Genomic DNA, 12318 nt, shown 5'->3' with positions numbered 1-12318 from the left:
TTAGCCGGCGAGCCGACCACCACAAGGATGCACCCAGGGAGTCACCACCACTACTTAAGGAGACGACAGACGGCACTCTCAAGCATCCACTTCAGCCGTGGATGAAGTGTTGCGCAGTGTATCGTGAGCAAACCACTTCCAGCAAGTACCAAGGGAAGTTGGGCGACGATATCACGGAGCAATACTGGCAGGAAGAGTTGGAGCCACAGGGCATCCAAAAAGACAGTCAGGGAAGACTGTGGTATAAGAATCGAGCGTACGTGAAGCCAGGTGACAGGACGACACTGGTGATGGATATTCACGGATCGAAGCTCGGAGGACACATGGGTATCGCAAAGACCATGGAAAAGATCAAGCAGCACTTTGACTGGCCGAGGATCAAGGACGACGTCAAGGAAGCTATCCAGTCATGCCACACGTGCGAGAGAACAAGGGTTGCGAGGCACAAGCCTTACGGATTTCTGGAGCCACTACCAGTAGCGGAACGACCATGGAGCTCAGCCACGATGGACTTCATCACCAAGCTACCAGAATCAAAAAACACAGCAACCGGCGTCAAGTACGATAGTATATTGACGGTGGTCGACAGGCTTACGAAGTGGGCATATTTCTTGCCTTACAAGGAGACCTGGTCGGCAGAACAGTTAGCGGATGTGGTACTACGGCATGTCACAGCAACACACACATGGCCAAAGGAGTTTATCACGGACCGCGACACCAAGTTCGTATCGAAGTTTTGGAGAGCGTTGATGACGAGGCTAGGGGTAGTGAGTAAGGCGTCTCCGGCCTACCACCCTCAGACAGACGGTCAAACGGAACGGCTCAACCAAATTGTGGAACAATACCTACGGAATTACATCAATTTCGAGCAAGATAAATGGGTTGAACTGTTGCCTACGGCACAGTTGGCATACAACACATCGCCAACAGAGACGACTAAAGCCACGCCGTTCTTCGCAAACTTTGGATATGAGGCAGACCTACGGCAGGGACCAGACGTGGAGGTACCCAGGGCTGGGGTCAAGGCAGATAAGTTACACATGCTCCACGGCAAGATTAAGAAAGAACTGGAGTTTGTGAGGGAAAGGATGCGGAAATACTATAACACCAAAAGGCTCGAGGGACCTCGCCTTAAGGGGGGAGACATGGTATTCCTTTCCACACGCATCTTACGCACCAAGAGACCTAGTAAAAAGCTGGACCACAGGAGAGTGGGCCCATTTAAGGTCAAAAGGAAGATCTCAGAGACAGCATTCGAATTGGAGCTACCCAGTACAATGCGTCTAAGGTCACGCACGTTCCACATCTCGCTCTTAGAACCGGCACCACGGGCGGCCAGCCCAGACACACAAGCAAAAGCCGAAGACGAGGAAGAGGAGTACGACGTGGAAGAAGTATTGGACTCTCGCATTAATAACGGACAGCTAGAGTATCTAGTTAGCTGGCTGGACTACCCGGCTACGGATAACTCGTGGGAGCCTGTCACGAATCTTAACTGTGCTGAGAAGTTGGAGGAGTTCCATCGGAGGAACCCTGAACGACCAAAGGCGGGGAACACCGCGGAGAACCGGCTAGCGGGGCCAAAGGGAAACCGGGAAGGACATGGGGGTCCAGGTCGCCCACAGAACCACCACCCGCGTCAGCGGAGTCCTGGGTCAACCAATCCGGTGGGATGGAGGACCAGTCGAAGGAGGGGTCGAGGGCAGGGGAGGCAGCCTTATTAGCGGCTTCCTGGCGCTCCAGTTCTTCCAGCTCCTCCACGGTATTAAGACCCCGAGATATGGCCCGCGACATCTTCTCAAGCCACATTTTCTTCTGTTTTCGCAAGCGCCGGACCTTTTCGTTCGCAGCTTCGGCCTCAGCCTCAATCTGTTCTCGAAGACGACGGGCATTCTCAGCGGCAGCTTCAGCTTGCGCTTCCGCTAGCTCCAGCTCCGCCTCCACAGCGTCGTGTTGAGAAATGATGTGGGATAGCTGACGAGGGGTAATCCCGAAGACGTCGCAGTGTGGGAGACCGCGACGGACGCACTCTAAGCAACGAGAGGATTCGTTAGGCGATACGATGCAAGAGAGGCTGCGGGTGGCGCAAGCGGAACAAGGAGTTGGCATTGCGAAAGGATGACGTAGGATTCTAGTCGCAAGGTCGAGACGGGTTAACGTCAGTGAGCGTTTAGATTTCCTTACGCGATTAGACATCGTAGCGGTGGAGAAAGATGGAGAGAAGGACTTACGGTGGGTAAGGTTGGTTGTTGGCAAAGGTTTTAAACAGGGTCGTCGGAACGTCGACCTAGGAGGGGGGGCATCGTGTCACGAATATGATGTGGACACCCGAAAAGAACAACTAATAGGAAAGAGGTGGCACGGCAGCCAATCAAGAGAAAGGAGGATAGACCAATAAGAGGTGGATCATCCGGGACATGAAGGAATCATGAGCGATTCTCAGGAATCACTCATGATCCTTAAGAGTCGGTCATGATCCGGGGAGAAACAGAATGATCCAGGCTTGGCATTAGGTCTATATATACGGAGGAACTGGCTGGTGTAGATAGACAGTTCCGCAGTATGCAATACAAGTCACAATCCTTGGTATTCAGACTATTGTGATTGAGACAAGCCATTGTTGTACACTGTTTAGCTGTACCGAACCAGGATTGTTCAGAAGTGCCTTCAACCAGTATCCCTTTCAGAGGATCTGGATAGGGGTTCGTCACAATATAGTCATATGTGATATTCATAGGTATCACTAGAGTTGATATTCTTTGTCGCTATTCCGAATCATTAACATTCCGCTTCCATACTCCCGTTGTTACGCTTATATGTGTTGAACAACCTTGAAATTCATATCCCTTTTCACCATCTTTGAACACTAAAGTGTTACTCCCCCACCAAAAAAAAGGAATGGGCATTGCAGGTCAAGAGATTGTGTAATTATTATCAAATTACACGTTTTTAACGGAGAAAAAGGCCCTGCCCACAAATAATTGGCATAGCAACTGTGGGACGATTAGTGGGGATGGTGGAGGATGGCATTTTATAGGCATTGCTGGGCTTTGGAGGGTGATTCCTTTTCTGAACAATACAACGCCTTTTCCTCCTCAATTTTGATGATATATTGCCTGGTGATCGAACCCATGCCAACGGACCACACAACAAAAGTCAACACTTATCATATCGTAAAACATACTTTAAAAGAAAGTCAGTAGACCTTTTAAACATCTTTCAATGCTTTTCGGCTATCTTTTAACACCTGCCAATCCTCTTTAAAGGCCTGTTAACTATTTTCCAGGGCTTAATGATTATCTTTCGAGGTGAGTGTATCATAACTAAGCAAACTTGGAATTGATGTCCTTTCTCGCTGATCAGAAATACATATATCGCTCTGCACCCACCCTGCACAGTGTCGTGCAGGGGCAGGCCTGGCTCCGGGCACATTGAGCCGATGCTGAGGTCAAGGTAGGATGGCACTCTTACTTTCCACGATCCCCTGCCTCCCTCTCTTCCCCTTCTTGTTCAAGCTCATGTTGTGCCTCCTCTCTCCTCTTTGAGTAAAAGGTAGGAAAAAACAAAGAAAAGGCAAAATGTAAAACAAGGCTCAAAGGTGGGTGCTCGCTTCTGAAAGGAGAGAGCCCATTTCAAAAAGGAGGAGCCCACATCATGTCTTGCCTCCCCCTCTCCCAAAGCTCTTCCTTGTCTCAAAACCTCCCCTCCGCCCAAGGCCTGCATGTTCGGGTATTTCTTGGCAAAGAACCTACCTTTCAGTAGCAAAATCCGTATCATTATCTTCGTTGTGTAGTACGTTGCGGTATTCTCTTGCACCATTTGAACTCCCTCCAACCACGAGGCGTCAAAACCGCCAATGTCTAGAACATCGAGAACCGTGTATCGGAAATCCCGTGACACGCGACCCAGGCAAAAGAGGGCAGCCAAATCGATGTGAGTCGAAGATGACTGCATGTCCTTCACCATCTTCTCGAAGGCGTCCTCGGTTCTCATGTAACAGCGGCTGCTCTAGAAGTTCCGGCGACGGGCGGCGTTGAAAGGTTCTTCCCTCCTTTGGCATAGGGATAATAAGTCGGGTTTGGACATTCTGGTAATTTTCTCCTGGACTTCCTATAGCACGATTGATTGGTTGGTTAGTCCGTTTGTTTTGTTATGCCATCTAGAGCCATGAAATGATAACCTACAGTGTTTGTGGGTAAAGTGACGATCAAGAACGAAATAATGTTCAAGCAAGTGCATGCAGAAGAGGCGAGTTCATGTTAGAATTGTTTGGTTGGTTGAGTTCTGAAAGTCTGCCCTCTCGTGTAAAAAAAGTAAAAAATAAAAAACAAAAAAAAAGTTTGACCTCCAATGGTGAGATACGCCTTCCAGCTCCGGTCTCTCAGGTTTGCCATTCTCACTTCACGTCATCATTGGCCGTTGGAAAGAGCTTCCAACTGTTGGTCTTCTCGAGGAGAAAGTCCGGATCAAGTTTCAGATTATTATATCACCTTCCTCCTCTATTGCCTACAAACAACTTGCCAAGAGCAACATCTACAACTGACTCCTGCCCACGTTCTTATCCATCTGGATCCAGAGACCATCGCCCTCAGCCATGATATTGCCTGTTCAATATTGCGTTAGTCATACTCTATGATCAAATAGGGATACAGCAACCAATCTCAACAACTAACCATTCTGATCCTCAATACACCCCCTAACCATGATCTTCCGTCCAGCCTTCTTGACCACCCTCCCCCTGATAACAACCACCATGGGCAACTTGATCGCCTTCTGAAGGTTGGTGTTGAACTGGACAGTATACGCGCCGTGCTCTGTCAACACAGTCCCGTCAGCATCCTGCCCCAAGAATCCCAACCCCTCCCTCAACCGCGGAGCAGCTGGAATGATATAGCAAAAGGGAAAAAAACTCAAAAAACTTACCACTCTGAAAATTGGCCGCCGTCCCCATAACCTCGTCCATCAGCACCGCAAACAAGCCCCCATGCATCGTCCCCGCATAACCACAAAGATCCTCCCCTAAATCCACCAGCGCACTAAACAGCAAAAATGGGTTCTTCATATCCTCCCCGTCCTGCGCCCCACCCCCCTGCAGCATCGCTTTGGATTTGGTGATCTCCTCCATGGGGATCAACTCCCCCTTTGTCCCGGCAGCCTGAGCTTTCTTGACCATTGAAGCAGGGGGCTGCAGCATCCGGAAGAATGTCACGCACGCCCTGACGGTGGAGCCAGAGTTCATCACCTTGCGAACAAAGTTGCTCTCACCCGAGGGCAAGGGGCGGCGGTCGACAACTTGGGTGCTGAGGAGGGCGGGATCGGAGAGCATTTTGGCGAAGGGGGGGATGGCATTGAAGTGGGCGAGGGGGTCTTTGACGTGTTGGCTGTGGTTCTCGGGAGCGGAATGGGCCTTGATGATGGGGCGGTCTTGTCCTTGGTTTTGGTTCTGGGTGGAGGCCATGGTGGGCAATGTTGGTGAGTGGTGACTGAAGGGGTAGAGATCGAGACGGATAAGCTATTGCTTGATGAGCGGTGATAGTTGAAGAAGATGATGGTTTGAATGTTATATTTTTCTGCAACGCCGTCACGGAGTGCTTTAATCCCGCGAATGTCGAGTCACGCAGGTGTGCCGGTTGATATGGTTTCCTCGCGGGTATTCCACCTACTGCTGAAAGTGACATGATTCTGCCTCGGCGCCATGTCACGCCGTCGATGTCCATCGGTGGTTCGTACTACACCATCGAGACCCTAAACCCCGTTGTCAGGAGATGGCTCGTCGCCGGCCATGGAAGCGTCAAGCTGGATCCAAGAGCTCAATTTTGAAAGGTAGCAGATCAAGATAGCCATGAAACATTCATATTGCTTCCACCCGCCCCAACGACGGTCCACTATGATGCTAGTAACCAAATGAACTTCCTGTTTAGCCTCGACCAAGTATCTCAAACCAGCTCGAGCCGGCCCACCCCAAAAAAGACAACCCCTCAAACCCAAGATTTTGTATATACAAAAGAAATCTGCCTGCCAACCCCAAACGCCGATCTTGTGGTTGCTTGCAAACAAAACAAGAACCAGAGGAACCCCAAGAAATTCTAAATGCCGAACCATGTCTTTAGTCTTTCGTACGTGTAGAAACTCGCCGCCACCAAGGGGACCACCTTGGCGTAACCAATGGTCAAGCCCACAAAGAAACCTCTCAGTCCGCGCTCTCTCATAATTATCCCAGCTGTCTCGCCGATGCGCATTCTGTGGCCATCGCCGACCGCTCCACCAACTTGCATCCGCCGCCTAATAACTTCCAACGGGTAGGACGCCGTTTGAGAAACCAGACCGGCCACGCCACCCGCGAATAGCTCAGCCCAAGACCGCAAAGGCGCTGCTTTCCCGGCGGGCGCATTCTCAGATTGTGGCAGTGTAGTCCACTTCGCAATTTTTGGGTGACGAAGAAGGTCGCCAGCCGTGTCGTGTGTCAGGAAAGACATGCCAGCGTAGGGCAGCATGCCCAGGAGCGTTGGGGAGAATCCACGGTAGAAGTTGGTCAGCCCGGGCCTAGCAGGCACAACTGGCAGAGGCTCGCCGACAGGGCCAGCCACAGTGCGCGGTTTTTGTTGTTCATCATATATTTGCTTGCATATTGAGCGTAGTGATGATCTGCTCTCCTTCTTCGTCTCGAAAGCCAGCCGTACTCGAATAACTTCTAGTGGATATGTGAAGAAAACTGAGGTGACACCTGCCAAAGACCCGCTGATAAGTCGTCGGAATGGCGTTTCGTGCTCCTTGTTCGGAATGACAATAGCTCGTATTTGTTCGTAGGCCAGGAACTTGATGGCTGCGTAGGGGAAAATTCTCAAAAGTGTCGCTGAATGGCCTCTAAAAAGGCCTGTTGGTCCGTCCTGCTGGTAGATGGCCTTCATGGCCTCCGACACACCAAGCCATGATCCCGTGTATTTGATGAAGTGTGGGTTATGAGACTGGAAAAGAATCTTCACTCGGTCGAGCGGCGCAACAACAGTCTTGGCCTACGATTATGTTAGTCAACCGTACAATGTTCGCGCCTGAATCCGAGGCAAGAACCTACCGCGCATCCTGCCAGACCACCTGCGACTCCAGATCGCCAGACATAATCCAAGCTCCGCTTGTTCTTAGGAGGCTTCCTCGGCACCTGGGCCTCGTCGTCTGTAGGGCATACTGCTGGATCCTTAGCCGGCAGTGCTGTAGCATTTGGCCGGGCTGCACGGGTAGTGTCTCGCCCTATTTGAGGCGACGAGACCCCCGGCATGGAGGCATGGCTCATGAGGGCCCGGGGGTTGCCCGCTTCAGCGGACTGGTGTAGCGGAATATCGCGACAGGTAGATTCGGGGAGGGGAATATTGGGACGGACGCTCTGCGTTACTGGCGCATTGCGAGTTAAGATGTCTTTCTGTTGTATTCTGTGGTCGTCGAGAAAAGGTATATATTCGGCGACGGTCCAGATGCGAGTTGGAAGTGAGTTATAGGTCTATCGCCAAGTACGTAATGTTTTGCTGTGAATGCGATTCAGAAGATGGAGCAAAGAAAACGCTCTCGAAAGCCGGGAATGCAACAGCCAAACGTCATTTCCGTCTTCTCCGCAGACTCTTTAAGCTTTAGAACCGCAAGCCCTCCAGTGCCACCCCGCATAGCCGAGGATTGCCGAATCCTCCCACCTGACCAACCCGCCTGAATTAGGGGCCCAGTGCCTGAGAACGGGCCAACCAGCGGCCGCCCAAGTAAATCAGGTTTCACACTATGCCATTCTGGGATTTCTAGAAGTCCACATAGTACCCTCTTTTGACGACGCTGACAAGGTTGTTATCGATATATCCACATTCACGGTCACGAGTTGGTCACGAGGGCATCAGATACTGCGAAGATAAGTGCTACCATGGCATTTGATGCGTGAATAGTCTATATAAGACCTTGTAAGCGGAATGAATTGTTACAAATTCCATAGTCTCATTGCAAATCACTGACTAGATGTCAAGGACCGATCAAAATACCTGAGCCACTGAGTAGCCTGCCTTGAGAATAATGTCCATGTATGGGATGGATTGAACACTATCGAAACCATGCCTGAGTCCAGCATTCTCTGGCAGAACGAGGCCAAAACGGTGGTCCTACTCGACCTCCCCCGGTCAATTGAAGAAGCCCAGTATCTTTCCGATAAACAGATGCTATCTGGCCGTAAGCCACCAGACACAACTGCACCATTCCGGAGGTTGATCTGTTCGCCGGCACCAGAACAACCCTTCGTAACTCCGGAGCCGAAGTCCAGTAATTATGCTCAATCAGCCATCTCACCCGCAGCTCAGATAGCCGAGCTCATGACCATGGCATCCGTTAAGTCAGCACTCGATGAGATAAGCACATCCTATCAAGGGCCCTGGTGTCTACCACGCCTCACTTCAAAGCCACTAGCCCCGGTTGAGTCAAAGCAGATAGCCACACAACCGGAAGAAACAGCAGTGCCGCCCAAGAGCACATCAACACCCACAGAACCAAATCCCCCTCCCAAAGCAACCGAAGATCACAGTATAATCCCCACTAACCAAGTCGATACCCCAGACTCTCCTTACCACCCCCCAAACTCCCACCCTCTCACCGGCCCCTTCCCCCCCCTCTCCCAAACCTTCTCCCTCATCCTCCTCGACCCCCCCTGGCCCAACCGCTCCGCAAAACGCAAACGCTCCAGCCCCGCCGCCTACACCCCCCTCCCCTCTCTCTCCTCCACCCACTCCCTCCTGTCCTCCTTCCAAATAACCACCCTCCTCTCCCCTGACGGACTCGTAGCAGTATGGGTCACCAACTCCCCCCGCTTCACCACCCTCCTCCTCAACGACATTTTCCCCTACAACTGGGGTATTGAGCTAGTGGCAGAATGGACCTGGGTCAAAGTCACGTCTCGTGGGGAGCCGATTGTCAGTCTGGGGAGTCAATGGCGGAAGCCTTATGAGCGGTTGTTGATTGCGAGGAAAAAGGGGGCTTGTGCAGGGGCTGGTGGTGTGAAGAATAAGGTTATTGTCTCTGTGCCCGATATTCACTCTCGCAAGCCGAATTTAAAGAGGGTGTTTGAGGAGGTGTTACCTAGGGGGTATACAGCGTTGGAGATGTTTGCACGGAACTTGACGGCGGGTTGGTGGGGGTGGGGGGATGAGGTAGTGAAATTTCAGGGGGGGGAGTACTGGGCTCAGGAAGAAGTGGTAGAAGGAGAAGAGGTTGTTGGGCGGGAGGGTGATCTGCAAGAAAACAGGGAGGAAAAGACGGCGGGTTCTGCACGATTGGAAGAAGATATAGCAGGAAACCTAAGTCAAATTGTTCAACCAGGTTGATGTAGAGCGGGAGAATCCAGCATTGGTCATGATTGTACATGTATTTGCGTCCATAGCATATAATACACTTGCCAAGTATTTCTCCTCGGCTCTGCTCAATTCTAGCGTTTGAGCCCCCTTATCCAAGCAGCAGTGACAGCCGAACTAAGCCGACCACTTCAGCCTGATCATTCTTTCTCAGAACTGCACTTCCGCGTATTTACCTCGCCCCAAGCATATCCCATTTACGCCTGAACAAGTCCAACCCCCCTTATTCATCCTTCACCTCCCCCTTTTTCCCCTCCTCCTTCCCCTCCACCTTCAACCCCTTCTCCTTGACCTTCAACCCTTTCGCCTCCCTCAACAACTCCCTCGCCTGCTGACTCACACTCTTCACATCATCCGGCACCGCAAACTTGTTCCTCAACGGCACCTTCTTCGGGTCCTTCTGCTTCTTCTCCTGCGCCCTCCTATCCTTCTGCAACTTCTGGTACATCGCATGATCCCACGGCTTGAGAGCCTCCTCATCCTTCACCGGCTCCGGCCACACAAACGGCTTGACCAGCTCGGCAATCATCATCTTCTGCGCCCTGGGCCGATACCAAGGCCCAGTCTTGTTCTTCCTCTCGGGTTTGGGCTGGTTGATGAACGAGCGGATAGCCGTGGTCTCGACGCCGTAAGCGTGGTGAAGATAGTCCCGAAGATCGAGCTTGTTGAACTGCAGGGGGACGGCAAAGGTGGCGAGGTGGGGGGACTGTTTGGCCTTGGGGCGGAGGAGGGCGACTACGTGGTTTGGTCTGGCCGGGGAGAGTAAGAGAGCAGGTTAGCTCCGAGATGTCCTCGAGAAGAAAAGGTGGGCTGGTTGCTTACAGAAACAATTGCTTCTCACCGAACCTCTTCCACCGCTGTACAGGCTCCGCGATCCGCGGTAATGAGTTCATTGACGACATGGTGGGTGAGAGGTGACGGGTAGCTTTGCGCTGGGTCTACCGCCGTCCTGAAATGGCAACTCGCTGTCGGGATCTGGTATCGTGATGATGGCTCCAGTTAGATTTTCCAGCGATTGAAAGACGTTGTTGACGGCCCGCTGCCAACTGCCAATCCAGGCGATTTCGACCAGGGTTGAGTGACCAGGACCTCAACTCGCAGGTGGGTCCATAGTAATGCCAAGAGTGTCTACGGGCATTACCCCACACCTGTCATCGATCTCTCAACGACAGCGTCACCACAACACCAAGCTCTTGAGCTGTCAGGGACACGTTACGTACTCAATTACTTCATTGGGCGTTTCACAGGATAGAGAGCGGTTCCAATTCTTAGAAGAGGTGAATATTGTTTTCATTTCATTCGTTATCTCATCAAAAACGCCAGATTCCCTTGCCCAAATACCCATGTCGCTAATATCACACTACTAAACTTACACATCAAGGCCGTCGACAACAATACCCTTGGTCCAGGTCAACTGCATGAACTGGGCGACCTGGTTGGCCGACTCCTCAGTCACCATAACGCTGACCAGATACAAAGTTGCATCCAGGCCAGCGGCCACTCCCCCACTCGTAATGACTCGGAGACCACCTAGGCGCATGGATGCGCGCCGAGCAATGGACTCTCTGCGTGTGGCGCCCTTGAACGAAATGGATCCCTTTCTGCAATGGTGAGTCAGTATGTGCTACTCGTCAGACAGTCATGTCAGTGGAACATACCGGGCATTCGAGGGGCGTCTGCCAGCATCCGACTTTCGACGGATGTAGGGGTTCTCGTCCTCGTCTCCGAGTTCGAACCGAAGGTTGTTCACGACGTAGCGGGCGTCATCGACAACGTCGGTGCGCTCGCCCAAGTCGCGGGTGGCAGCTTGGCTGCACAAGATCTCGAGCTTGGTAATATAGTCGGGATGAGTGGTGGCAGAAAGGCCAGCAAGAATGCCCTGCTGGGCAAGGAAGAGTGAACCGGTGCAAATAGACAGGAGTGTCCGCTCGCGGGTGGGATCACTCTTCTGAAGCTCCGAGTAGGCAGTGATGAGATCAAGGGGCTCGCCCTTGCTCTTTAAAACTGCATCGGTGCCGCCGCCGATGACGACAAGGACGTCGAAGTCATTAAGACGCTCCTTAGCGTCCTTCCAGTTGATCTGGGTTTGGACGGAGACTCCCTGCTCGGAGATGACTGTAGGACTGCCACCAGCAATGGTGACCTCGAAGGCCTTGGAAGCTGTAGGTCGGGGTCCGGTTAGCCGGGAAGCTTCCAGCTGTCAAAGGAACCAAAACGCGGGGTATGAAAGAAGCCAGTGGTGGTGCCAACCTGGCCTCAAAACAGGACACAATGACTTACCAGGATCAGATTGATCGTGCAAGGCCGTGGTCAAGACCTCGAGGGGACCAGCGAAGTCCATGAGGTTGAACTTGTCGTGCAGGGCAAAGAGCACATCAATTGGCTCGTCTGCCACTGCGGACTCCTTGTGGGCCATCTTTGGCAACTGTTGGAATTGGGGTTGGAGGGGTGGTGGGTGAGTGGTGGTTGTAGACCAGTGGTGTGCTTGGTGTAGGTGTAAGTGGTGGTTTGCCGGGGAGTGTACAGACCAAACCGGAGAGGGAGAGACTCAATTGATGGAATCAGTGATGAAGAAGATGGGTAGAAAACAGAGGAATGGGTGAACAAGCAGGGAGAAGTCTGGGTTTTGTGCCTCGAGCTTGCCTGTTGGGACAGTCATTGGAGGGCCGCATTGGATCAGTCACGAGAGAGCTCTCAAAGACAGCCCCGCCAAAGAGGGGCCTGGTTCCTCTCACACCATGCATCAGACGATTCGGCGGCGGGCAGCAGCCCACTAAGTTCCCGTCGATGCGCCCCACTTTGGCGTTTTAAAATGCGGGGTTCGAGGGGTTCTGCCGCTGAAAGAACAGGGAAAGCCAGCACTGACCATGCAAGTCAGGCTGGAGTCGGGTCACGAGGTGGGGCCAATCACTCTAGCGCAACCGGGGGCAGCGAGCTCTTGGCAGCCTTT

At 52.2% G+C, this 12318-nt stretch overlaps 5 protein-coding genes across 5 annotated transcripts; 1 reads left to right on the top strand and 4 right to left on the bottom strand.

Moving 5' to 3' along the window:
- Positions 1–4272: 4272 nt before the first annotated feature.
- On the bottom strand, positions 4273–5458 carry QC762_603210 (uncharacterized protein; the record flags this gene model as incomplete). Its single annotated transcript, XM_062892009.1, has 3 exons — positions 4273–4604; positions 4674–4814; positions 4924–5458. 3 exons carry the CDS (start codon positions 5456–5458, stop codon positions 4534–4536), a joined length of 747 nt encoding a protein of 248 aa, XP_062740468.1. The 3' UTR covers positions 4273–4533.
- A 628-nt stretch (positions 5459–6086) lies between these two features.
- Positions 6087–7635, bottom strand: LEU5_2 (coenzyme A transporter; the record flags this gene model as incomplete). Its single annotated transcript, XM_062892010.1, has 2 exons — positions 7073–7635; positions 6087–7013 (listed from the first exon to the last, which is right to left on the bottom strand). The coding sequence occupies exons 1-2, from the start codon at positions 7286–7288 to the stop codon at positions 6087–6089; spliced, it is 1143 nt and encodes a 380-aa protein (XP_062740467.1). The 5' UTR covers positions 7289–7635.
- A 446-nt stretch (positions 7636–8081) lies between these two features.
- Positions 8082–9341, top strand: QC762_603240 (uncharacterized protein; the record flags this gene model as incomplete). The annotated part of the gene is made up of 1 exon (XM_062892011.1): positions 8082–9341. The coding sequence occupies one exon, from the start codon at positions 8082–8084 to the stop codon at positions 9339–9341; it is 1260 nt and encodes a 419-aa protein (XP_062740466.1).
- A 46-nt stretch (positions 9342–9387) lies between these two features.
- MRP20 (mitochondrial 54S ribosomal protein YmL41) lies at positions 9388–10436 on the bottom strand. Its single transcript, XM_062892012.1, has 2 exons — positions 10191–10436; positions 9388–10117 (listed from the first exon to the last, which is right to left on the bottom strand). The coding sequence occupies exons 1-2, from the start codon at positions 10268–10270 to the stop codon at positions 9592–9594; spliced, it is 606 nt and encodes a 201-aa protein (XP_062740465.1). The 5' UTR covers positions 10271–10436; the 3' UTR covers positions 9388–9591.
- A 165-nt stretch (positions 10437–10601) lies between these two features.
- QC762_603260 (uncharacterized protein) lies at positions 10602–12117 on the bottom strand. The gene is made up of 3 exons (XM_062892013.1): positions 11649–12117; positions 11027–11528; positions 10602–10969 (listed from the first exon to the last, which is right to left on the bottom strand). The coding sequence occupies exons 1-3, from the start codon at positions 11782–11784 to the stop codon at positions 10738–10740; spliced, it is 870 nt and encodes a 289-aa protein (XP_062740464.1). The 5' UTR covers positions 11785–12117; the 3' UTR covers positions 10602–10737.
- Between the last annotated feature and the right edge of the window lie 201 nt (positions 12118–12318).

This window comes from Podospora pseudocomata, chromosome 6 (genome assembly GCF_035222375.1).
Source record: "Podospora pseudocomata strain CBS 415.72m chromosome 6, whole genome shotgun sequence".
Classification (NCBI taxonomy): Eukaryota; Fungi; Ascomycota; class Sordariomycetes; order Sordariales; family Podosporaceae; genus Podospora; species Podospora pseudocomata.
Note: the sequence above shows the minus strand (reverse complement) of the source record. Positions and strands in the feature narration are given on the sequence as shown.

What these genes read in the sequence shown, in the direction of transcription:
- MRP20 (XM_062892012.1), bottom strand. Translation starts at nt 10,270, where the DNA reads ATGTCGTCAATGAACTCATTACCGCGGATCGCGGAGCCTGTACAGCGG. An exon ending in GGTGAGAAGCAATTGTTTCT is followed by an intron (nt 10,118 to 10,190) that starts GTAAGCAACCAG and finishes CTCCCCGGCCAG; the next exon opens with ACCAAACCACGTAGTCGCCC.
- QC762_603260 (XM_062892013.1), bottom strand. Translation starts at nt 11,784, where the DNA reads ATGGCCCACAAGGAGTCCGCAGTGGCAGACGAGCCAATTGATGTGCTC. An exon ending in GCACGATCAATCTGATCCTG is followed by an intron (nt 11,529 to 11,648) that starts GTAAGTCATTGT and finishes CCCGACCTACAG; the next exon opens with CTTCCAAGGCCTTCGAGGTC. An exon ending in AGACGCCCCTCGAATGCCCG is followed by an intron (nt 10,970 to 11,026) that starts GTATGTTCCACT and finishes TCACCATTGCAG; the next exon opens with AAAGGGATCCATTTCGTTCA.